Source organism: Garra rufa, chromosome 22 (assembly GCF_049309525.1).
Source record: "Garra rufa chromosome 22, GarRuf1.0, whole genome shotgun sequence".
In the NCBI taxonomy this organism is placed as follows: Eukaryota; Metazoa; Chordata; class Actinopteri; order Cypriniformes; family Cyprinidae; genus Garra; species Garra rufa.
Genome location: NC_133382.1, coordinates 25,001,589 through 25,026,753, shown reverse-complemented (window position 1 = coordinate 25,026,753; position 25,165 = coordinate 25,001,589). Strand labels below are relative to the sequence as shown.

Genomic DNA, 25,165 nt, shown 5'->3' with positions numbered 1-25,165 from the left:
GCTTCCGCATGAGAAGAGTTTCTTTGATGTGTGGGAAGGGCGTGGTCTCAAAATTAAAGGTGAATGATGCAACATAACACCAGCAGGGGTCACTCATAATTCATTAAATAAATGACAAAAAGTTAATTTTGGTGTAACACATAACACATGGAACATTTGACATTATATTAGTGTGGTGCCCACAGAAAATGTAGACGCATTAAAAGGGTAACAAATAAATAAAAAAAAATAACTTTTTATTTTGCACACTGAACGCTAAAAATGAGCTCTTACCTTTTCTATACAATGTCTGAGCAGACTTTTATTTTGACACGGGAAGATCGCGTATATGGACTGTATCTGCAGCTGCCGCTTACACATACAGAGGCGCTGGCAGAGAAGACACACAATTCCCGACTCTCTTGTTTGTTTCCTGTATTCACAGGTAAATAATACGAACATTTGGGGAAAATGTGTAAAGTTTGTAACGTGTTTCATCGCGATGTATAATTAGATCTATTTGTGAAGTTATGTGAGAATTGTGCACTTTATTGTTGTACACTTTTGTGTTGTGAAGGCTGTTTAGTAGTGAAAAATGCTGTACATACTTCTAATAAGTTGTCTATGGAAGTTTAACGTTATTATTTAGCCAATTCGAGATACATATTCATGTTGAAAAGTTAAACGGTTAAGTTAAATGCTTCATTTAAGGCTCACTCTGGACTCGCGCTTGGCGCGCTTACTGATCACGTGATCAGCTCGTGCAGAGAGACGGGTAATGGCGGCCCGTATAGCTGTTAATGCTTTATATTGTTCATTTATGAGGAACAGAAATTAAAACAAGTGTCACGAATGTTTTAAACTGTGAAACAGTTAAAGTTTGCATATATGTGCATTATCTGAGTAAACTATTACTAGATTTAACTGTGTTGCTGCATGAAAGAATGTAAATGAGGGATTTTGAATGTTAAAACAGACTAAATGCAAAAGATAAATGGTGGAAATGATGAAAGAAAGAGACCATATGAAAAAGTAATACTAAGACTTTATTTGTTTCTTTTGATATAACAAAAACAACTGTTTGTGAACATTGAATATTGAATGTTTGTCAATAAACACACATACAGAGGAGCTGGCAGAGAAGACACACAATTCCCGACTCTCTTGTTTGTTTCCTGTATTCACAGTAATCTGGCTGCTGAGTTTCCGGAGCTGAGACTTGCAACAGATTCTTGGGGGCTCGTCCGGGATCGGCTTCACGTGACACGGGGAGGCTGATCCAATCATCTCAGGACCTTTGGGGCCAGGCAGCGTTGGGCTAGAGGCTGGCGGCTGCTACATCCACGGACGACAAGGCAGGAGGCGCGTGCCAGGTGATCTGGAGACAACTATCTCCATCCTGAGGTCGAGGCTGCAACGGAAGGGGTGACAGAGAGCGAGGGCATGGCGGATCGTACAAGGAAACGCTTGGTGTGGGACATCCGAAGAGACCTGATCACACTACCTACTGATGAACTGTTCCACATTGCCAAGGTCATCGGGCCGGTACAAGGTAAAGACTCATCTGAACTGGATCTGGAGGACAGTGAGGGTTGTTTTGAGTACATAAATGCCTTCATGTCAAGTGAAGCCTTGCTTGAGACTGAGGACCAAGGTATGAGTAAGCTGTTGTCATTGCTAGAGACTGTAAAATCGGCAAAACAGGTTTACACTACTGTATGTACGACTGATGTTGATACAAACACTCACCTTACCCATGTATCACATTTACCCACCACTGATGAACAGACACTGACCACTAATAGCACTTACCTGATGCCACTACATGCTGCAGCTGATATAGGGGGTGTTAAGGGGGCAGAACCTAGAACAAACACTGATCTAAGTAAAATGCTTGCAGAGTATGAAGCACTTAGCAGAAAAATACAACAGTACATGACAACACCCACACAGCCCACTGATATGGCCCCACCTAGTGCACAGGGCAACACCATTCCACCACCACCTCTGCACCAGACTGAACGATCTCAGTGGGCATCTCACAGCAGTACATACCCGATGGTAGGACTCCCATGTATCCAGCCCCGCGAGTTCAAGATCCACGGAGGCCAGATTGGGGACCACTCGTCAGACATCTCGTATAACAATGTATGCAGGCAAATGGACGCCGGCCTCAGAGAGAACTTCAGTGATACCGACATTATCAGAAGTGTACTAAGAATCATCAAGCCCGGCATTTTCAAGGACATGCTGATAAATAAGGATGACATGACGGTGGACGAATTAAAAGGGTTCCTGCAGTCACACCTGGGAGATCGGAGCAGCACAGAACTATTTCAAGAATTGATGTGCACTAAACAAAGCGACCAGGAGACCCCTCAACAGTTCTTATACCGGGTAATGGGGCTAAAACAGAAAATACTTTTTGCAGCGAGGCAAGCTGATTCAGACCGCAAGTATAATGCAGCCACTGTGCAGGACGTGTTTTTACACACAGTTTATCAGGGCCTGAGTCACCGATGTAAAGACATCCGCAGCGAATTAAAGCCGTTGCTTGCTGACAGTAATGTGACCGATGATGCCATCCTCAGACACGTAATGAAAGTCACAAGTGATGAAAATGAGAGACTACGACGACTGGGCCCGCCGACCAGAACAAAACAGTCCACAGCAAGTAGTGCTCAAGTCCACAATGATCCTGGCAGTGACGAGGGAGGAAGGAGGACAGAGGCTGCTGTGGGAAAAAGCCAAAATGACCCAATCAAACAACTGACTGCAAGAATCGACGCCCTTACCAACATGGTTGACTCACTACAACACTCCCTGGCGGGACGGGTGGAGAGGGGTTGCCATTGCTCAGCCAGTCAACCAGTTCCCCGCAGAATTAGCCGCTCACGGTGCTGTCCATTGTGTACAGGAGAAGGGAGACAGGACTGTCCCCATTGCTTCATTTGTGGTGAGGAGGGGCACCGGGCAGCTGGGTGCTTGAGACGATCTCAGCGGCAGGGAAACGGGAACCGGCCACTGCAGAGGGACAACCAGTGACCGCGGAACGAATGTCCCAAACGGATTCAACCTACTCAACGCTGGACATACCTGAAAGAAGAAAAGCCATAGACCAGAGACACACCAACCAGAGACAATCAACATACCCAAAAGTGGAACACAGGACTCAAGGAACAAACAATTTTAATCCTTACCAGACCAAAACTGACACCATAATTAAACTGATAGGAAACAAAGCATTAACCCAGTGCAACTTTAACGGACTCACTATGAGGGCACTGCTCGACACCGGGGCACAGGTCAGCATAGTTGACCGTGGGTGGAAAGAGAAATACCTACCTGATATCGAGGTGAGGCCACTGCAAGACTTACTGGGATGTGGGAATGATCTGGAGGTATATGCAGTTAATGGAGACCCTATTCCATTCGATGGATGGACCGTCATTACAGTCAACTTGCTAGGAAATGAGGACCCCAGCCTGTCCATCAATGTCCCGTTCCTTGTAAGCAAAATGCCAATCGAGAGACCGCTTCTGGGCTTCAATGTGATTGAAGAACTGATTCAGGGAAAACCCGAACAGCTCATGCAAACACTCACCGCTCTATTAGCTGGAGCTATTGATGTCCCAAATGAGAAAGCACGGACTCTAATTGAAGTTATACGGACTGCAGAAGAAGATGAAGGCGGCGGCAGTCTGAAGGTCAGCCAGAGAGGAGTCATCATTTCGGCAGGACAGGTTGCCTGGGTGCAGTGCAGGATTTCTAAGTCAGCACAGTTGGATTCGGTAGTCCTGTTTGAACCACAAGAGGATAGCACCCATCTGAAATGTTTGGATATTGGAGAGGGGATCTTGGAAATACCTAACAAAGGTGGCTCGTACATATCTGTACCTGTAGGGAATTACACAGGACGTGATGTAACCCTACCACAGGGCATGGTCCTTGGGACACTGCAGCGGATCGAAAGAATAGTGGACCCTGGACAACCAAGTGGAGCAAGGCAGACTGTGAGGGTCCAGACTGCAGGGACACAAGAGGCAGACACTAACATGGGCTTGTGGCATCCTCCTGTTGACTTGGAGCATCTGAGTGACAATCAACGTGAAATCGCACAGAAGATGTTATACGAGGAGTCTATGGTCTTCAGTAGAGGCGATGATGACATCGGATCTATCCCCAGTCTGCAGATGTCGATCACTCTTCAAGATGCCATTCCGGTTCAGAGAGCATATTCCGCCGTGCCAAAACCCCTGTTCAGTGAAGTAAAAGCCTACATACAAGAACTCCTAGCCAAAGGATGGATTGTCAAGTCCCGGTCGCCATACGCCGCTCCAGTGGTTTGCGTTAGGAAAAAGGACGGCAAGCTTCGACTCTGTGTAGACTACCGCCTCCTTAATAAAAAGACCATTCCTGATCGACACCCATTGCCTAGGATACAGGAGTTAATTGACACGCTTGGGGGATATTCCTGGTTTAGTATTCTAGACCAGGGTAAAGCCTACCACCAGGGCTTTATCGATGAGGGTTCCAGACAAATGACAGCATTCATTACTCCTTGGGGGCTATACGAGTGGGTCCGGATCCCCTTTGGCCTGTCAAATGCGCCTGCTGCTTTTCAACGCAGCATGGAAGAGATGCTCGACTCGTTAAGGGACGAGTGCTGTATACCCTACCTAGATGATGTCCTGTGTTACGCCAAGTCGTTTGAAGAGCATGTTGACAGCCTTAGGAGAGTGTTAAGGGCCCTTCGGTGTCACGGCGTAAAACTGAAACCTGAAAAATGTGAGATGTTCCGGAGGGAGGTCAGGTATGTGGGGCGCCTGGTGTCAGCTGAAGGAGTGAGGATAGACCCAAGGGACCTGGACGCTGTTCGATCTCTCACACACAGGACTCCACAGACGGTGGGGGATGTACGAAGGTTATTGGGCTTCCTTAGCTATTACCGGACGTTTATCCAGGACTTCTCCAGAGTTGCGAGACCCCTGTACGAGTTGCTACAGGCAAAGACAGGGGCTGATCAAGACTTGCCCAGCCAAAGGAAAGTTAAGGGGCCACAAGTTCCCTCAAAGACTCCAGTGAAATGGATGAGAGACCATCAGCATGCTCTGGAGAGACTAGTCGGCATGTTAGAGGAACCACCAGTTCTGGCATATCCGGACTTTAACCTACCTTTTACGCTCCACACCGACGCGTCTGAAGAGGGCCTGGGAGCGATCCTCTACCAGCGACAGGAGGGAAAACTTAGAGTGATTGGGTATGGGTCCAGGACACTGACGAAGACGGAAAGGAACTATCGGTTGCACAGCGGCAAGCTGGAGTTCCTGGCCTTGAAGTGGGCAGTCTGCGAAAAATTCCGGGACTACCTGTTCTATGCCCAGCACTTCACGGTATATACTGACAACAACCCACTGACTTACGTGATGAGCACAGCAAAGTTAAACGCGGTGGGCCATCGCTGGGTCGGGGAGCTATCTGACTTCCGATTCGACATCAAATACCGGCCAGGAAGAGTCAACATCGACGCTGACACTCTGTCCCGCCTTCCCCTGGACATCGAAGCTTTTGAGTCAGCGTGCACAGAACAGCTACCTACCAGCGTTGTTCAAGCGGCCTGGGAGGGCACCGTACATGTCCGTATCCGGGGAAAAGGATGTGGCCTGGATCGCTGCCTTGTACATGTCCACTGTGGAGAAGGAAGTAGAGCCATTTCCCACTTGGCTGCCAACAATTGGACTGGAAGAACTAGTCACAGCCCAAAAAGAGGACCCAATGATTTCACAAGTAAGGCAGTGGAAAGTCGATGGGGTCAATCCAACAGAGGACATGAGAGGAAAAGTGACTGGGACCAGCAAAAAGCTTTTGTATGAGTGGAGTAAATTGCACGTGGAGGGAGGACTTCTCTACCGAAGGACAATGGGAAGAAAGCAACTAGTGCTGCCAAGCAAATACAGAAAGCTGGCCCTCGAGCATCTCCACGACAGGATGGGACACGTGGGCACTGAAAGAGTACTCAGCTTGGCGAGGGATCGATTCTACTGGCCGTACATGAAGGCTGAGATAGAAGGGTATGTGACCAGGAAATGTCCCTGTGTCAAGCAGAAGAAACCCACCGTACATGTCCGAGCACCTATGGGTTGTATTACAACTCACTCACCTATGGAACTGGTGTGTATAGATTACCTCCACTTGGAGCCGAGTCGTGGGGGGTATGAGTACATCCTGGTGGTCATGGATCATTTCACCAGGTTTGCTCAGGCCTACCCAACTAAAAACAAGTCAGGGCGGACTGCAGCAGAGCGACTGTTCCAGGACTATATCCCACGCTTTGGGTACCCTGCTAAGTTACACCATGATCAGGGCCGTGAATTCGAAAATGAACTGTTCCGGACTCTCAGACAACTTGCTGGCATTGGTCACTCTCGCACATCCCCGTACCATCCACAAGGGAACCCGGTGGAAAGGTTCAACCGGACCCTCTTGCAGATGCTGAGAACATTGACAGACAGAGAAAAGGAGAGGTGGAAAGACTACTTACCTCAAGTCGTACATGCTTACAACTGTACCCGACACGAGTCTACGGGGTACTCTCCCTTTTACCTGCTGTATGGGCGGCACCCTCATCTCCCAGTGGACTTAATCTTCGGTCTGGTGGAACCAGAGGAAGAAACAACACCTAGGGGCTATGCAAAGCAGTGGGCTCACAGAATGAGCGAAGCATACAAGATCGCTGAGAGCCACAGTCGGCAGTCAAGTGCGAGAGGGAAAGCACAGTATGACCGGAAAATGAGAGGGGTTGTGCTGAAGGCAGGAGATCGAGTACTGGTGAGGAACCTTAGGGAGCGAGGAGGCCCCGGAAAGTTGCGGTCCTACTGGGAAAAAGCTGTATATGTGGTGAAAGAGCAAATATCAAACAACCCTGTATATGTCATACATCCTGAGAACGGTGACAGTGGAAAGACCAGGACACTACATCGAAACCTGTTGCTACTGGTGAACGACCTACCTGTAGAAGCTCCAACGACATCCGGATCCGGAAGACCTGAAAGACAAAAAAAGACAGTGAGACACATAAGCAAAGACAATATGTATGACAAAGACAGCGACCTGGCAAGTTCTGATGCAGAGAGTAGTGCAGGAGGATACTGGTTAAGAGCTCCGGTCAACTTGCCAACATCAGGAAGCGACCAACCTCCAGTGCAAGTTTCTGTAAAGGAAAACATTAGTGTTCTACGGGGAAGAGAAAACTCAGGACAGATTCAGGACAAAGAGGTGCAAAGAACAAGTGATAGTGAACAAGTGGATAGTAGGACAGCTACTTACCTTGAGGCAGTATATCCAGTTGATGCTGATGAAGGAGACGGAGCAAATACAGAAAGCGAGCCTGATTGTACTGACAGAGCTGAGAGTCTGAGGACTGAAGAAGAGAACAGCATGAGAAGGTCAGCTAGAGAGCGGAGGCCAAGACAGATTTATACATATGACACGTTGGGCCAACCTGTGATCCACCCCTACACCCACACACTGAACTCAGTTACTGCTTATCCCACCCCACCTGTGCCTGTTTGGGGTTTACACAACTACACCACACCCATTACTTACCCTCACTTATACTTACCTTCAGTCTACACACCTTATGGGGTCACAACTGCTGCTTATTAAGAGTGATTGAAGTGTTAGATTATGGGAAGCTTTGATTTTTTTGTCAGGGAGAGTGTGGTGCCCACAGAAAATGTAGACGCATTAAAAGGGTAACAAATAAATAAAAAAAAATAACTTTTTATTTTGCACACTGAACGCTAAAAATGAGCTCTTACCTTTTCTATACAATGTCTGAGCAGACTTTTATTTTGACACGGGAAGATCGCGTATATGGACTGTATCTGCAGCTGCCGCTTACACATACAGAGGCGCTGGCAGAGAAGACACACAATTCCCGACTCTCTTGTTTGTTTCCTGTATTCACAGGTAAATAATACGAACATTTGGGGAAAATGTGTAAAGTTTGTAACGTGTTTCATCGCGATGTATAATTAGATCTATTTGTGAAGTTATGTGAGAATTGTGCACTTTATTGTTGTACACTTTTGTGTTGTGAAGGCTGTTTAGTAGTGAAAAATGCTGTACATACTTCTAATAAGTTGTCTATGGAAGTTTAACGTTATTATTTAGCCAATTCGAGATACATATTCATGTTGAAAAGTTAAACGGTTAAGTTAAATGCTTCATTTAAGGCTCACTCTGGACTCGCGCTTGGCGCGCTTACTGATCACGTGATCAGCTCGTGCAGAGAGACGGGTAATGGCGGCCCGTATAGCTGTTAATGCTTTATATTGTTCATTTATGAGGAACAGAAATTAAAACAAGTGTCACGAATGTTTTAAACTGTGAAACAGTTAAAGTTTGCATATATGTGCATTATCTGAGTAAACTATTACTAGATTTAACTGTGTTGCTGCATGAAAGAATGTAAATGAGGGATTTTGAATGTTAAAACAGACTAAATGCAAAAGATAAATGGTGGAAATGATGAAAGAAAGAGACCATATGAAAAAGTAATACTAAGACTTTATTTGTTTCTTTTGATATAACAAAAACAACTGTTTGTGAACATTGAATATTGAATGTTTGTCAATAAACACACATACAGAGGAGCTGGCAGAGAAGACACACAATTCCCGACTCTCTTGTTTGTTTCCTGTATTCACAGTAATCTGGCTGCTGAGTTTCCGGAGCTGAGACTTGCAACATTATTCACCTTATTTTTGCTTGAGTGGGCGTGGCCATTTGTAAATTTTACAGCTTGTTTTGCTACTTGATATTGCAAACTGGCGTGTCTTAGCCTACCTTATTTTAATATTTTCTCTTCATTATAAACACATCGGTTTGTTTTACAGTTTTACTGTTTACTGCACGTATCTTCTCTTATTTCTCTATAGCGGTTAATGAACTGGAAGTCTCGCCCATTATAGGCATACTTACGCGGATTGATTGATTCTGTTGCTAGGGGTGATCGCTAAGGGTACTTTATGGTGAATAAAACACAGCTGCTGGCCAATCAAGAACTAATCGTTTTATATATGACCAACTAAAGCTATATATATTTTATTTTTTTTCCAAGTTATCTTCTTTTGTGTTCCATAAAAGTCCATTGGTATAGATAAGACTGGTTGAATAACTGGTGACTGTAGCTCTAGAATGAGTTTAAAACTCTGCCTAACTAACATAAAATAAGCAAGGGATTTTTAATAAAGAATTTATGAACTTGTAGAAAACTTGTTTCATTTTAAAAAAATTTGCATTAACTATCAAAACAAACTTTTATGATAGCTATTTTGTAAAAACTTCTTCCTTCAACCCCCCCTCCCCCCCTCCCTCTCTCCCTGCTTCTCCTCCCTCATCTGTCTGGTTATTATTCCTACCTGTCAACTGCTTCCCCAGCCCATACATACACCTTTCCCCCCTCTCCATTTTCCTCTCGCTCCGAGTGAATTTATCACCTCTCCGGTGCCCCCTCTAAACCTGTTAAACGCACTGAAAGGAGGAGCATTTTCTCAGGACCTGACAGAGTCTATGCTGCGCCTGCAAAATGTGACTCATGGAAACAGCAGAGAAAGAGGGAGAGAGTGAGATACGGCGAGAGAGATATGAACGTAATTGATTCTGACCGCCGAGGTGGGATCCAGGTTTCCCGAGGGGGATCATCACAACGGGAGGCCACACTGTAACACTCCATCTGGGAAAGGGGGTGTGAGGGAGGAAGGAGGGATAGCTGGAGGTGATAATGATAAAATGCTTTTCTTAATTGCAAATTGCGAGAACTCATTAGTCCTGCAAACTGGCGTGAAAGTGAAAACAGGAAAGGACGACTGGAGTGAAAAAGGGTAAACTCCAATTGTTACTGTGTTTGACTAGAGTCTGTTAATGAAACGTTATAGAAAGGGGGAGTGGCTTAAAATACTTGTTGATATCTAATTTTTTTTCATCCTGTAAAGGCTCCTTAACACCAAGAGCGATAACGATTAACTATAAATAAGATAACTATACTTGCGTGTCTGTTTTTGTTGCATTTACACGACTTCAACCAGTAGATGTCCTCAGCAAGCGTTTCCAGCGCATCTAAACAGTGAATCTAGCCTAAACTATCTAATCTCTAACATAGTCATCAATGTAGTGGAATAAAAACAATACATAACTCTTTTCTGCCGCACCTTTAAAGGAGGCAAGACAATGTAGTCGAAACTAGCACTGAAATCCTGAGGTAATTTTATGTTTTATGTTACTCTGTTTGCTGTGCAATGTCTGTTTGCTTCTCTACAATGTCGCCTGCTATTTCAAATGCACTAGCCCTTTAAAACTGAATGAAGTCTGATTAGCTGCTAATCGTTCCGAAAGTGATCCCAATGATATCGTTCCCATGTATCGTTACAGTTGTGGTGCAAACTCCGCTATTCTCTTAAATTTGAGACGTTTTTTAGAACGTTATCTTTATAGTCATAGTTATCGTTCTTGGTGTGAACGGGCCTTAAGAGTGGGAGTGGCCATTTGTAAATATTATGGGTGTGGCTTCCAGTCTAAAGCATCTGGCTATTTTTAGCTGCTTGATATTGCAAATTGGTGTGTCTTACCCATAGACTGTAAAAAAATATGGACGTAGTGTCCGTGACGTCACCCGTAGGTTTCTAAAGAGCGTTTTTGAAGCCTATAGTGGGCGGGAGTCAGCCGCTACCATCTTGGAATCGCGTCACCGCGCGTCACTCCCGGATAATCAAAAATGGGCAAAAAAGCGGGACGTGGGTGGAGCTGGTTGCTGAAACCACGCCCGCTTAGCGCGACAGTGGTGACAGCAGCGGCAATCCCCCTGTCACTCAAGTGAACACGCCCTTAATTATGCAGAACTTTAAGGCTTAATATAACTTAAACGGATGAGTTCAAATTCACCCCCATCACAGTTGACATGAAGGGCAAGACTAGCTATATAGACCAAAACCACTTTTTGTACCAGGCTGTAAACATACTTTTTTCTGCTGTAGGGTTGCCACCCGTCCCTTAAAATACGGAATCGTCCCGTATTTGAGAATGAAATTGCGCGTCCCGTTTTGAATCAATACGGGACGGGTTTTGTCCCGTATTTTTTATAATTTTTTCTAAAGCAGCGTCTCATGCAGTTAATCACTGCGGTAAAGCCAGCCGCGGTTCAGAAAAACACGGTCAAGCCAGCCGCGATTGATAATAAGTATGCGCGCATATTACAGTGATTACGGTAGTTTCAGAAACAACACAGAGTGAACGCGCTTGCAGAGCGCTTTTCATTTAGACGCCCAGGACTGAGAGATAATACTACAAAGTGCTCGTGAATTTTTAATTACTTATTTATTTGCATTTCAGCTTTAATATCTGTTTTATTTATTGGTGTATTTTTCGGTTCTTTTCTGAGAAATGGGACATTATTAGACTCTTAGAGTCTAATAGGCTAAGTAGAAAAAAAACAATGATCAGTTATTCAGGACGGCCATATTATATGCAAAACTCATATGAAACCTTTTTACTGCAGCATTTTTTAGATATGGGACATTATTACATTTTAACGGGATATATAGACCCTATTTCTAAAAAGTAGAAAAAAAAACAATGATCAGTTCGTATTCAGGACGTCCCATATTAGTGCAGCATTTTTTAGATGACCCCCCCCCCCCCCCCCGGAATGCGTCCCTTATTTTTGGATATTAAAAGTGGTAACCCTATTCTGCTGTAAAGTTGGGCATTTTAACATGGGGAGTCAATAGGATTGACTCTCTTTTGCAGCCAGTCTCTAGCGGCTAGTCGATGAATTGCAGTTTAAGTCACTTCCGTGTTGGTTTCAATAGAGAGAGCGGGAGGTTGCCGCTTGGTCTTACCATATTGTACTACAGGCGTTGAATGCTTAAATCTGACTGGCTGATGAACGTTCTAATGGTGTGCATTTTTTTTTTTTAGGGAAAGGCAAGGCGAAAGTAGTTCCAGGCAGCTCTTGACCCAGTTACATCTATATCACTTCCCCACACGATTTTAGTTATTTCAAAGGTCCTTACGGCCCAAAACAGCAAAATAACCAAAACCCACAACGACACTGGCCAAACAAATAAACACAGTAAACAATAGGATAAAAACGACAGATTATTTCAATGTTTTTGCCACAATATGACATTTTATTATGTACGGAACGCAAATACTCTATTTTTCCCACTCTCTCTCCCTCACAGACGCACACGCATACAGTTTGTACACACATTAGCATACGCGTTAATGTTGTTAGCGCTGCTCTGATGATTAACAACTTAAAAACGACATGACATTTCTCACAAGCAAGGTAACACAGCGTGGTCTTGAAGAAAATGAACTTAGTTTCACTATTAGTAGAGACGATGCTGCCAATCACTTTTGAGAGAAGCACAGACTTGAGAGAGGTCATTTATGAGCTTAATCTCTCTCTCTCTCTCTCTTTCTGTCTAAACTTCATTATTAACTGCATTAGTTTGCTATCAACAGCTCAAGTGTCATTACTAGGTCTAAAATCACGAAGAGTTGGATGAGCTGTGTAAGAAATTAATCCTATTCACAATAGCGGTTTAAGGACAAAAACGGACGGATGTCTTGAAATATATCATCTGATCGATGTCTTGAGGTGTGGTAACCGTAGTATAAGCAGAATAATTGAGTTTGGTCCATTGAATTCTATGAAAATAATGCACATCGTGTTCGTAATTCGCATTGTGGCCGCATCACCACCTCGGGTGTTCAATGGCCCGTCGTCAATTGTTTTTTACTTATTTTAATGTATTATCTTGCTGTTTGTAGAGCAAACAGTCTTACCGGTTACTGCACGCTGTTATTCTTCTTGTTATTTCCCTATAGCGAATAATGAACCGGAAGTCTCATTCAGGCTTACTTCCGCGTTGAGGAAAAGGAGGATACTTGTAATGTCTCCTAGGTACTACTCTATATCACTTCTGACATTTTCCCAGCATCCAGTGCGAGGAATATGCATTAGCTAATTAACCTATCAGATAAGGTTAAGAATTTCAGAGCATGCCTCAGGTAATTGCCATCAAAGGAGCAGAGAAGCATCATCAAAGGTTACATGTGCAACAGTGTGTGTATGGAAGCACAATTTCAAGCACCTCCATGCATCACGTATGTACGGAAGAAGAAATGATGTGTTATGCATTCATGTCTTAACGCGTGTAGGTGGCCGGTTTTTGAATATTAGTTCACGTAGCGCTCACACGCACATAACATCAACATAATATTCATGCACGTCTGCAGGCCTGCGGTATGTCATTAGCCTTATTTGCGAGCGGAGAGCAGAAAGACGTCGGATTGGGTGAATGTAGGTTATCACTCAGGCAGACCTAATTCCCTGGAGCCCCCCCTTAGCTTTCCACTGTCAGGATCCTCCCTGTGGGAAGACATTGGAAAATAGCAAGGGGGTGGGACGGGGGGAGAGAAAATGCTCTACATCCTTTCCTAATTACTCCAGACTGCTCCGGTTAGCCTACCTGGGTCTCATTAAAAACAGTCAAACTTGGAGTACTTTCTCACTCCCCTTTCTAGATTAGTAAATATTGCTCTCATTAGGATTCTAAAGCACTGACAACCGAGAGCCAATTATCACTAATCTATTCCGGGGAATGAGCGAGCGCTGATTGGCTGAGAATGAAAACAGGAGTGCGTTTAATCAACAAGGGAATATCTAACTAAAAATAAACAACAAATATGTATTCCTGAACAACTTTAAAGACTTGGATAGTGTTTACGTAATGACTAAAAGCTCACTTGCTGGAGTTGGGGCCTCTTTGTTGGGGTGGCAACACTTTGACCACTGATGATGAAATCAGGAAGTGTTCTAGATGAGCAGTTTAGTGGCTCTTTTGTCTGTGTGTGTAGTCGTGTGTGTGTTCCAGGTCAGAGTTGTGTGTGGGTATAGTGAGATGTCCTGGGCAGATGGCTACTGTCCCTCTGGGCGGTCTACTAGAGACCCAGTGGAACAGAGTGATTCTGTACCATCTGGACCACACAGCACACAGGAGAGACCAAAAAGCGGCAATGTCACTGACAAGGGCTTCGTATTTACAAGTGTCTCCAGGTGTAGTACAAATGCATAGATCTTTTTATAAGTTTTTAATGAAGCACGTTGCATAATATCATCAATATCATGTTCTCTGACCCATAAAAACAAGAATGATGGGAAGCGTATGAAAAATTGCATAATATATGAGATATATTTCACCACTGGCAAATTGTTTTTCCCTTGTTTTATGCAGAAATCTAACTAGTGTTTGAAAGTTTGTTGAATAAAATAAAAAAAAATAGTTTTTGTGGTGGCAAAGATGACTTTTCAGCAGCCATTACTCTGGTCTTCAGTGTCACACGATCCTTCAGAAATCATTCAAATATACTAATTTGATGTTCAAGACATATTTCTTATTATTATAAATGATAAAAACAGTTGTGCTGCTTAAAAATATGGGTCACTCAAAAATGAAAATTCTGTATTCATTAATTACTCACCCTCATGTCATTCCAAACCGGTAAGACCTTTGTTCATCTATGGAACACAAATTAAGATATTTTTGATGAAATCCGAGAGCTTTCTTACAACGGTGTTTAAGTCCCTTTAAAAAAAAAAAAAAAAAAAAAAAAAAAAAAAAAATCTAACATTACCAATTTAAAGTTGTAATATTTTGAGAATAAAGTCAAAATTTTTATAATAAAGTTGAAATGTTTCAAGAATAAAGTCAAAATTATGAGAATAAAGTTGAAGTGTTTTTCGAGAATGAAGTCAAATTTTGAGAATAAAGTCTAAATGTTTCAAGAATAAAGTCAAAATTATGAGAATAAAGTTAAAGTGTTTAGAAAATAAAGTCAAAATTATGAGAATAAAGTAGAAATGTTTCGAGAATAAAGTCAAAATGTTTCAAAAATAAAGTCAAAATTATGAGAATAAAGTTAAAGTGTTTAGAAAATAAAGTCAAAATTATGAGAATAAAGTTAAAGTGTTTAGAAAATAAAGTCAAAATTATGAGAATAAAGTCTAAGTGTTTCGAGAATAAAGTCTAAGTGTTTTGAGAATAAAGTCAAAATGTTTCAAGAATAAAGTCAAAATTATGAGAATAAAGTTAAAGTGTTTAGAAAATAAAGTCAAAATTATGAGAATAAAGTAGAAATGTTTCGAGAATAAAGTCAAAATTATGAGAATAAAGTTAGTGTTTAGAAAATAAAGTCAAAATTATGAGAATAAAGTCTAAGTGTTTCGAGAATAAAGTCTAAGTGTTTTGAGAATAAAGTCAAAATGTTTCAAGAATAAAGTCAAAATTATGAGAATAAAGTTAAAGTGTTTAGAAAATAAAGTCAAAATTATGAGAATAAAGTAGAAATGTTTAGAAAATAAAGTCAAAATTATGAGAATAAAGTTAAAGTGTTTAGAAAATAAAGTCAAAATTATGAGAATAAAGTTAAAGTGTTTAGAAAATAAAGTCAAAATTATGAGAACAAAGTTAAAGTGTTTAGAAAATAAAGTCAAAATTATGAGAATAAAGTTAGTGTTTAGAAAATAAAGTCAAAATTATGAGAATAAAGTAGAAATGTTTCGAGAATAAAGTCAAAATGTTTCAAAAATAAAGTCAAAATTATGAGAACAAAGTTAAAGTGTTTAGAAAATAAAGTCAAAATTATGAGAATAAAGTTAGTGTTTAGAAAATAAAGTCAAAATTATGAGAATAAAGTAGAAATGTTTCGAGAATAAAGTCAAAATGTTTCAAAAATAAAGTCAAAATTATGAGAATAAAGTTAAAGTGTTTAGAAAATAAAGTCAAAATTATGAGAATAAAGTTAAAGTGTTTAGAAAATAAAGTCAAAATTATGAGAATAAAGTTAAAGTGTTTAGAAAATAAAGTCAAAATTATGAGAATAAAGTTAGTGTTTAGAAAATAAAGTCAAAATTATGAGAATAAAGTCTAAGTGTTTCGAGAATAAAGTCTAAGTGTTTCGAGAATAAAGTCTAAGTGTTTCGAGAATAAAGTCAAAATTATGAGAAAAGTTGAAGTGTTTCGAGAATAAAGTCAAAATTATGAGAATAAACTTAAATATTTAAACAATTAAATCAAAATTATGAGAATTAAGTCAAAATATTTAGAATATAAAGCTGTAATTATGAGAATTAAGTCAAAATATTTCAACAAAAAAGTAAAAATTCTGAGAATAAAATTGAAATGTTTTGAAAATAAAGTCAAAATTATGAGAATAAAGTCTAAGTGTTTTGAGAATAAAGTCGAAATATTTCGAGAATAAAGTAAATTATGAGAATAGTCTAAATGTTTCGACAACAAAGTAAAAATTACGAGAATTGATTCGGAGCAATTACGAGATTAAAGTTACATTATTTTGAGAGTATATTCTAGCCTTTTGCTTATGTTATATTAATAGTAACAAAGCACAAATTATTATCGCAAATTATTGCGATTACTGGGTGGCTGGCATGCTACAAATAATAAATGGAAGATGTTAAATATTATTTCCAATCATTTACGGTATTATACCGTGAATAAAACAGCTTGTGAATAGTCACTTACAATATATACCATAGAAGAGAAAACAATATAACTTATGTTAATGAGTCTTCAACTTTTAGAACATCTTATGGTTGTGTTTAATTAAATACATGTGAGGAATGAAAGATCGGATGCTGCAGATGTTTTTGCGGAGTAGGTGGTGGAATTTTCACAAAGAAAACAGTATAATTCAATGAAACGAATGTCTCAGTGTAATCAAAAAGATGACTGATTAACATGAATACAGCTATCCGTCCCGTCACATTAAAGAGCGTGAACACATTATTGCAAGACACATTGTTTGCATTTCGCTATAAAACTGACAGATTTTTAAAGATGAGACTTTGTTTTATATTAAAAGTACCAAAAGCACAAAGCTTATTGCTATTAGAGGGTGGCTGGCGCACTACAGACAGGCCAAATTAATGCATTCGAAGACGTGAAATATTTCTGCAAGTATAACACATGGCATGATTTATGCTAATAAACCCACATATATTCAAATAATATAAAATAAAAATAAATATGGGTCATTCAAAAATGAAAATTCTGTCATTAAATACTTACCCTCATGTCATTCAGCTATGGAACACAAATTAAGATATTTTTGATGAAATCCAAGAGCTTTCTTACAACAGTGATGAAGTGCCATGGTAAAAAAACAATAATCTAAGATTGCCAGATTAAAGTTGTAATATTTTGAGAATAAAGTATAAATTATGAGAATAAAGTCGAAATATTATGAGAATAAAGTTGAAATATTTTCAGAATAAAGTCAAAATGTTTCAACAATGAAGTAAAAATTACGAGAATAAAGTCTAAATGTATCAAGAATAAAGTCAAAATTATGAGAATAAAGTTAAAGTGTTTCAAGGATAAAGTCAAAATTATGCGAATAAAATTTAGGAGAAATTATGAGAAAATTTGTATTTCGCTATAAAACTGACAGATTTTTAAAGATGAGACTTTATTTTATATTAAAAGTACCAAAAGCACAAAGCTTATTGCTATTATTGGGTGGCTAACAGATTACAAATAGGCCTAATGAATGCATTCGAAGATGTGAAATATTATTTCCAAGCATAATGTCTCTGCAAGTATAACACATGGCATGATTTATGCTAATAAACCCACATATATTCAAATAATATAAAATAAAAATAAATATGGGTCATTCAAAAATGAAAATTCTGTCATTAAATACTTACCCTCATGTCATTCAGCTATGGAACACAAATTAAGATATTTTTGATGAAATCCAAGAGCTTTCTTACAACAGTGATGAAGTGCCATGGTAAAAAAACAATAATCTAAGATTGCCAGATTAAAGTTGTAATATTTTGAGAATAAAGTATAAATTATGAGAATAAAGTCGAAATATTATGAGAATAAAGTTGAAATATTTTCAGAATAAAGTCAAAATGTTTCAACAATGAAGTAAAAATTACGAGAATAAAGTCTAAATGTATCAAGAATAAAGTCAAAATTATGAGAATAAAGTTAAAGTGTTTCAAGGATAAAGTCAAAATTATGCGAATAAAATTTAGGAGAAATTATGAGAAAATTTGTATTTCGCTATAAAACTGACAGATTTTTAAAGATGAGACTTTATTTTATATTAAAAGCACCAAAAGCACAAAGCTTATTGCTATTATTGGGTGGCTAACAGATTACAAATAGGCCTAATGAATACAATCGAAGACGTGAAATATTATTTCCAAGCATAATGTCTCTGCAAGTATAACACATGGCATGATTTCTGCTAACCCACATATATTCAAATAAATTCGGGTGGCCCGGCAACTTCTCCCGGTGCTCTCAAGATGGGCTATTTACATGCGCAGGCTATACTCTCAAAATATTATAACTTTAATTGCTATGATTTAATTCTCAAAACATTTTGACTTTAATCTCGTAGTCTTGTAAAAAAAAAAACTCAAAAGAGAAAATGACAAGTTGATTTTTCTGATTAGAATTGTGATATAATCTCGGAATTGTGAGAATAATGTCAGAATTTTGAAATACAAACTCAAATTTACCCTTTTTGCAAACAAAGACTTGGGCTGTCACTTACTTTATAAAAGCATACTGACTCCTTTAAAACCTTTATAAACTGATCTAGTTTTTAAAATATTTAGATATTACATATCATTTACCAATTTGCTTTTTACATTTCAAACAATATTTCTCATTTAATCCTCTATAACATCAAATAAATAGATCATCTGTGAGGTCTGATACATGTCCTCTCTCTCATAAAGTGTTGGTCAACTAATAGCTTGCTAAAGCATCTCATTCCAGTGAATTCGTTCAGTTCACATCACACTCTGGGCTCCAGACAGGCCTGTGTCTGAAATGCAGGTGATGGTTATCTACTTCAGACACACCCTTTACTTCATTCATTCATCTTCAGCTCAGCATCATCTCTCTATTTCTCTTCCTCCGAGCAAACCAGGACGGATCGATATGAGCTTTTCGCTTCCATTAGTCTCCATGCAGGTTAATGCTGCATTAAAACGTCTACATGCTCGCCGTATCTCGGCCGCTTCTTTTTTTGGATGGCAGAACTTTCTCTGTCATTCTTTTAGCAGTATCCATTCATCATAGTTCATGAAGAATTCATCCTCGTCACGGTCATCTCTGCAAATGAAATGGAGGGTGTGCGCGTGCATGCGGTATAGTTTCGCTGTCTCTTCTTGCATGTTTTATTCTCCCCAGCATCGAAATCTCCTCCTACTTCCTTTCTCTCTCCTGCAACCTCCTTTCTGCCTCTCTTTTCTCCAGCCCTACATCCTTCATTTACTTTAAAACAGACACTCTCCTCCTTCTAAAGCTCCATCCTCTAATCCTGTTAGAAGGATGGGCTTTGATCTCCAGTGAGTGATCATGTTTCTGGTGTGAAGAGAGAGAGAGTGGAAGTGAGAAAGAGTGCCACACAGATTAAAGAGGAATATGCATCGCTGTTGACGTTCCTTCACTACCTGCATCTGAAGTGACTGCACTATTGGGACAGAGAAGTTATGATCATTTAATGTAGGCTATAAATCAGAGCCAGAGCTGCTTCGGAAGCACAATATAAAATCTGATAGAAGAACTGTAACTCACAATTATAAGCCGTATAAAATACCGGATGTTGCACTTGCGACCAAAATGATCACGCTGGGATGGGAAACTGCACTTTCTAATCGTTGTTTGAAACGTGTGTGTTAATATTACAATATAATGATGACATACAGTGATAATTTAATGATGTAAGACATTCAAGCAGGCATTATAAAAGCATTAGCACTCCTTCAGTGAATATAGGTTGTTGTATGTAATTCACAGACTAATATGAATCCATCATGTGTCCAGCTGAAATTGATTTAATTCTTGCCTTACACTGCTCAGTGTTCTGTGCAACCTACAAATGAAGTCTTGCGGTAAATGTCTTTGTATGGAATAAGATCAGCTTTAAGATGCTTTTCGCTTGTGCTCATTATGAAAAGGTCGTTGAATACAATAAACACACCAACTATTTCTATCGTTAGATATTTCTTTTTTTATTTAGGCACCAATAATGCAGGAACGATGCTCTCGGGCTTAGTTTAGCTAAAGCCACAAACAGACACGTTTAACTATCACAGTGGCAGAAATGGAAATGCTACCAGACACTTGTGTCATTACTGGCTTTCAATCACTTTAAATATAAGACCACGTTTTGAACAAACATCTCTTTTCATTCTCTTTTTAGGTCGGGAGCAATTCACCAAAGACGAGTTCTACAACGAAGACACTTAAGGGGTAATTTCAACAAGACAAGCAGCATTTATCTGTTTAATGTCTCTTAAGATCAACAATATTGACTTTAGGTTCTCTAAAATATGAATTCAACTGTGAAAGACAAAATGCTGAAATGTCGCTTTGGGATTTGCTGTTCGTTCTGTGTCAAGAATGAAACGTTTTTCAGTTTACTTTACACAGCACCCGTTCAAGTATGAGTGTTACAGAACGAACACCAGTCAAAGGTTTGAACACACTTAAGTCAACTTTGAAATAAGGCAAATGGAATTACACTGCTGTTCGAGTTTGAGATAAGTATGATTTTTAATTTTAACTGAGGGACTCATATGTGATTATTACATAAGGTTCAAACACTCACCGATGCTTTAAGAGCTTAACTTTTGGAATTCAAAGATCAGAGTCAATTAAACTTACTTTGCCTTCTGGGAAACATGTAAGTATCTTCTGTAGCTTCTATAGGGCAGTACTAAATGAAAAAAATATGATATTTAGGTAAAATGGCTCTCAATGCATCGTGTTTCCTTCTGGAACACCAATGAGCGTTTGAACCTTATGAGTCCCTCAGTTGTCCTCAGTGAGAAAAGATGAATCTCAAAATCATACAGTCATTGTTGGAAAGGGTTCAAATACACAAAAAACTAAGAATTTGTGGGACCTGAAGGATTTTTCCTATCCTATCACAAAAAAACAACAACTATTAAATTCAACTATTATTTTCTCTTCTGGACTATATGTAAACATCTTTTATGTGAAATATCTCATTCAGGTCAGTACTAAATAAAAAATAACATGCATTTTGTATGATCCCTCTTATTTTGGTAAAGTAATTAACATTTTGCAGATTCTGCAAGGTGTATGTAAACTTTTGTCTTAAACTGTAATCACTTTTTATCAGCTTTAACAATTTTATTTGCTAAATAAAAGTATTAATTTCTTTTAAAGAAAGAAAGAAAAAAATGTATCGACCCCAAACTTTAAACGGTAGTGTATATTGTTAAAAAAACGATTTCTATTCTAAATGAATGCTATTATTTGAAATTTTTTATTCATCAGATAATTCGGAAAAAAGTATCACAGGTTCTAAAAAAAAAAAAAAGAAGAAAAAAAAAGAAAAATTAAATCAGAACAACTGGTTTCAGCACTGATTATAAATCAGCATATTAGAATGATTTCTGAAGGATCATGTGACACTGAAGACCGGAATAATAATGCTAAAAATTTAGCTTTGTATCACAGGAATAAATTCTATTTATTTAATAATATAAATACAAAACCACTATTTTAAATTGCAATAATATTTCACAATATTAATGATTTTTCTTTACTTTTAATCAAATAAACGCAGCCTTGATGAGCAGAAAAGACGTCTTTAAAAAACATCTCACTGATCCCAAACTTTTGAACAGCAGTGTATACGATGATAAAATATATTTTATTTTAAGGCTGGAATATGCTACTACTACACAGACTACACACTACCAGAGTTTCGAACACTACCAACTGTTTTAAAATCGGCTAAAAATATCGAATATGGTACTGGATGGAATCAGTCTGAAGCTACAAGAGAAAAAAAAGCACTCATCATACAGTGATTTTCTCAAATTTGTCAACTTCGACCACCCAAAATGGCAGACTGGCTCTAACATTCGGAAACTAGAGTAAACAATTCCAAACTGCAAATTGGGGTAAAAACCATGTAGTGTATTTTAGCCTTCAAGCAGCCTAGTTTCCAACTCCACACACTCTGGGCAGTCTCTCAACAAAGTAATGAAGAATCCACCTGGGAAGTTTTTTGAACAGTACTGAAGGGATGCCATGTGAGCTGGGCACTTGTTGGCTCCTTTCTTTACTATTTAATGAAAAGTTAGTACATAAAAGACACTGACGTGTAATTTTTTACCGTCTAAAAATGTGTTTCAACATTTTACATTTGTGACCCTGGACCACAAAACCAATCATAAGGGTTTTTTTTTTTTTTTAAATTGAGATTTATACATCATCTAAAATCATCTAAAACTGAATGTATGGTTTGTCAGGATAGGACAATATTTGGCTGAGATACAACTATTTAAAAATCTGGAAACTGAGGGTGTAAAAACAATCTTAGCAATGCATATTATTAATCAAAAATTAAGTTTTGACATATTTATGGTGAAAATATTTGTAATATTAATTTTGACCCATACAGTATATTTTTGGCTATTGCTACAAATATACCTGTGCTACTTAATACTGGTTTTGTGGTCCAGAGTCACATTTAAGTGTGCTCAAACCTTTGACTGGTAATGTATCTGAAGCTGAAGGTTTGCTTAAGACATTTAAGACACTGTAACAGGTAAATATATTTCATTGTTAATTTCCTAGAACAAAACAGCAGGGGAAATCTTTGTGTAAATATATATTCTCAATATACAGCTGTATATAGTATTTTTCAGATATATTTGTAATCTATCTATACAAGTATACATATATAACAATTAGGAGGGGTTTTAAACATTCCTTTACCCTGACAACTTTTTATGAACAGAAATATGTTTGAATAGACTGATAATATAAATAAATCACCACACATTTCACCATGAAAAAAAAAACACAAATATTTTAAATATATAGCATTTCCATCCAAAAATACAATAGAATATTTATGAAACATATGTATGCACACATTCATACTAAATTTAACTGTTAAAGCTTGGGCAAATTGAGTTTCTTAGGGATATTTCACATCCTTATTAGTGAACCTGCTAGTCTTAGACTTAAAAGTCAGCAGAGGTTTTCCGGCAGTATTTATGTTAGCTGTGGAATGAGGATTGAAACTGTGTGATTATGTATATGTGTTTGTGGAATGTCACTGATAATTTGTGTTACTTTGAGTGTTCTTTGACATGTCATTTCAAGCATGCTAATCATGCGCTATTTGTATTCAGACTATAGCAAATTTTCAATTTGTTTGAGTGGCGATGTGTTTTTGATGAGCCTTTGTTAGTCCGCTTCACCTGATTCACTCAGCTGAAGCTGTTACTAACACTGCATCCACAAACCTTAAAAATGATTATCATCCTTAGGTTTTTATATTTGCTGGTAGTTATAATACATCTGCACCTGGACCAAGATTGAATTTACGGCTTGTGAATTTTATAGATTATTTTTGTACGCTTTTATGCATAAAACACATCAAAATGTTAAAGACCAAACATAAAACATTACAAAATTCAAGCATTACAAAACAACATTTGTGATAATAAAAAACAGTGCAAAACAAAACATAACAACGTAAAAGTCTATTAGTGGATTTTTTTTTGCATTAACGTCAACACACCCAGCATAAACCACACAGTCGACACATGGAGCGAATAATAAGTTACCCATTTGCAGTTAATTTGGCCCACCAGTAAGCTTGCTCTCCCCTTTGAAGTCCAGGACATCCCATAGCAGGATGGGGTTTTCACAATTGTGCTGCGCCCTCCAATGCTCAATAACGTCCTGTTTCTTATTAAACACCTTACTGCAAAGAATGCAGTTAAACTGGGATCCTACCCTAAGGGATATGCCTTTACTGAGGCCCCTTAATACATGGCCATCCTTACCTATCATCTCCTCTTCTTCCTCCTCTCCTTGACTCTCTTTAGCTTCTTGATGGTGAGAATGGAGGTGGCGTTTGAACTTGGAAAAGGAGAAGAACTCCTCGTCGCAGGTTCCGCAGTGCACTAGGTTGCGTTTCTCATTGAGCTGCCTCCAGTAATGTGCTGCATGTTTGACCAGTTCATCCTCTGCTTCACGGCCTCCACGCATGGCCCCTTCCCTCAGTCGCACCTGGACCTCCTCTCCGTGCACGTACAACAAATGCAGCTTCATGTCAGCAAACGTAGGGGTGATGGCTTGGCAGCGCCCACACTTGATTTGTAGCTCAACGGGGTCGACGCGTTGTTCCGAGGCCTGTTCGTCAACTTCTGAAGACCTGCAAGACAAGGAACATCTAAAGTGTTTTGCAAAAGTATTCATACCCCTACCTTTTGTTTGTTTTGTTATGTTGCTACTTGTTATGTAAACTACTTTAAATTAATTTTTCCGCATCAATGCATCTTTGCAAACTTATTAAAAATAAAACACTTAAATTATTCCATTGCATAAGTATTCAAACCCACCTGTGGCAAATTTAGTATGGGTATGATTTGGAAAGAGACATGCGTCTTAATAAAAGGTCTAACAGTTAAAAATGCATATCAGAGTAAAAACCAAGCCCTGAGGTTAAAAAAAACCCCTGCCCGTAGAGCTCAGAAACAGGATTGAAAAAGTTTGAAACAACCTGGACTCTTCCTAGAGCTGGCTTCCTGGCCAAACTGAGCAATTGATGGAGACTGGTGACCAAAAACCTGATGTTCACTTTAGATGAGCTCCAGTGTCATATGTGGAGATAGGACATACCTATAGAAGGACAAACATCACTGCAACACTCCACTAATCTGGGCTTTATGGCGGTGTGGCAAGACTCAATCCTCTCCTCAGTGAAGACACATGAAAACACACTTGGAATTTCCAAAAAAAGCACCTAAGGGACCCTCAGACTGTGAGAAACAAGATTCTCTGGTCTGATGAACCTAAATTCCAAGCATCATGTTTGAAGGAAGCCAGGCACTGCTCATCACCTGTAGAGTAGCATCCCAAAACTAAAGTGTGCTGGTAGCAGCAGGGACTGAGATAGCCTTAATGAAAACCCAGTCTAGAGCATTCAGAACCTCAGACTTGGCAGAAGGTTCACCTTCCAACAGGGCAATGACCCTAAGCACACAGCAAGAGTGACTTATAGACAA

General features: G+C 39.1%; 1 protein-coding gene across 1 annotated transcript in view; it reads right to left on the bottom strand.

The window, feature by feature from the left end:
• Positions 1-20,088: 20,088 nt before the first annotated feature.
• LOC141297874 (zinc finger protein 438-like) overlaps positions 20,089-25,165 on the bottom strand; it is a 70,549-nt gene continuing 65,472 nt past the window's right edge. The window contains exon 5 of the mRNA XM_073828338.1: positions 20,089-24,312. Within this exon, the coding sequence (XP_073684439.1) occupies positions 23,730-24,312 (583 nt within the window). The 3' untranslated portion in view covers positions 20,089-23,729. The remainder of the gene's footprint in view (positions 24,313-25,165) is intronic.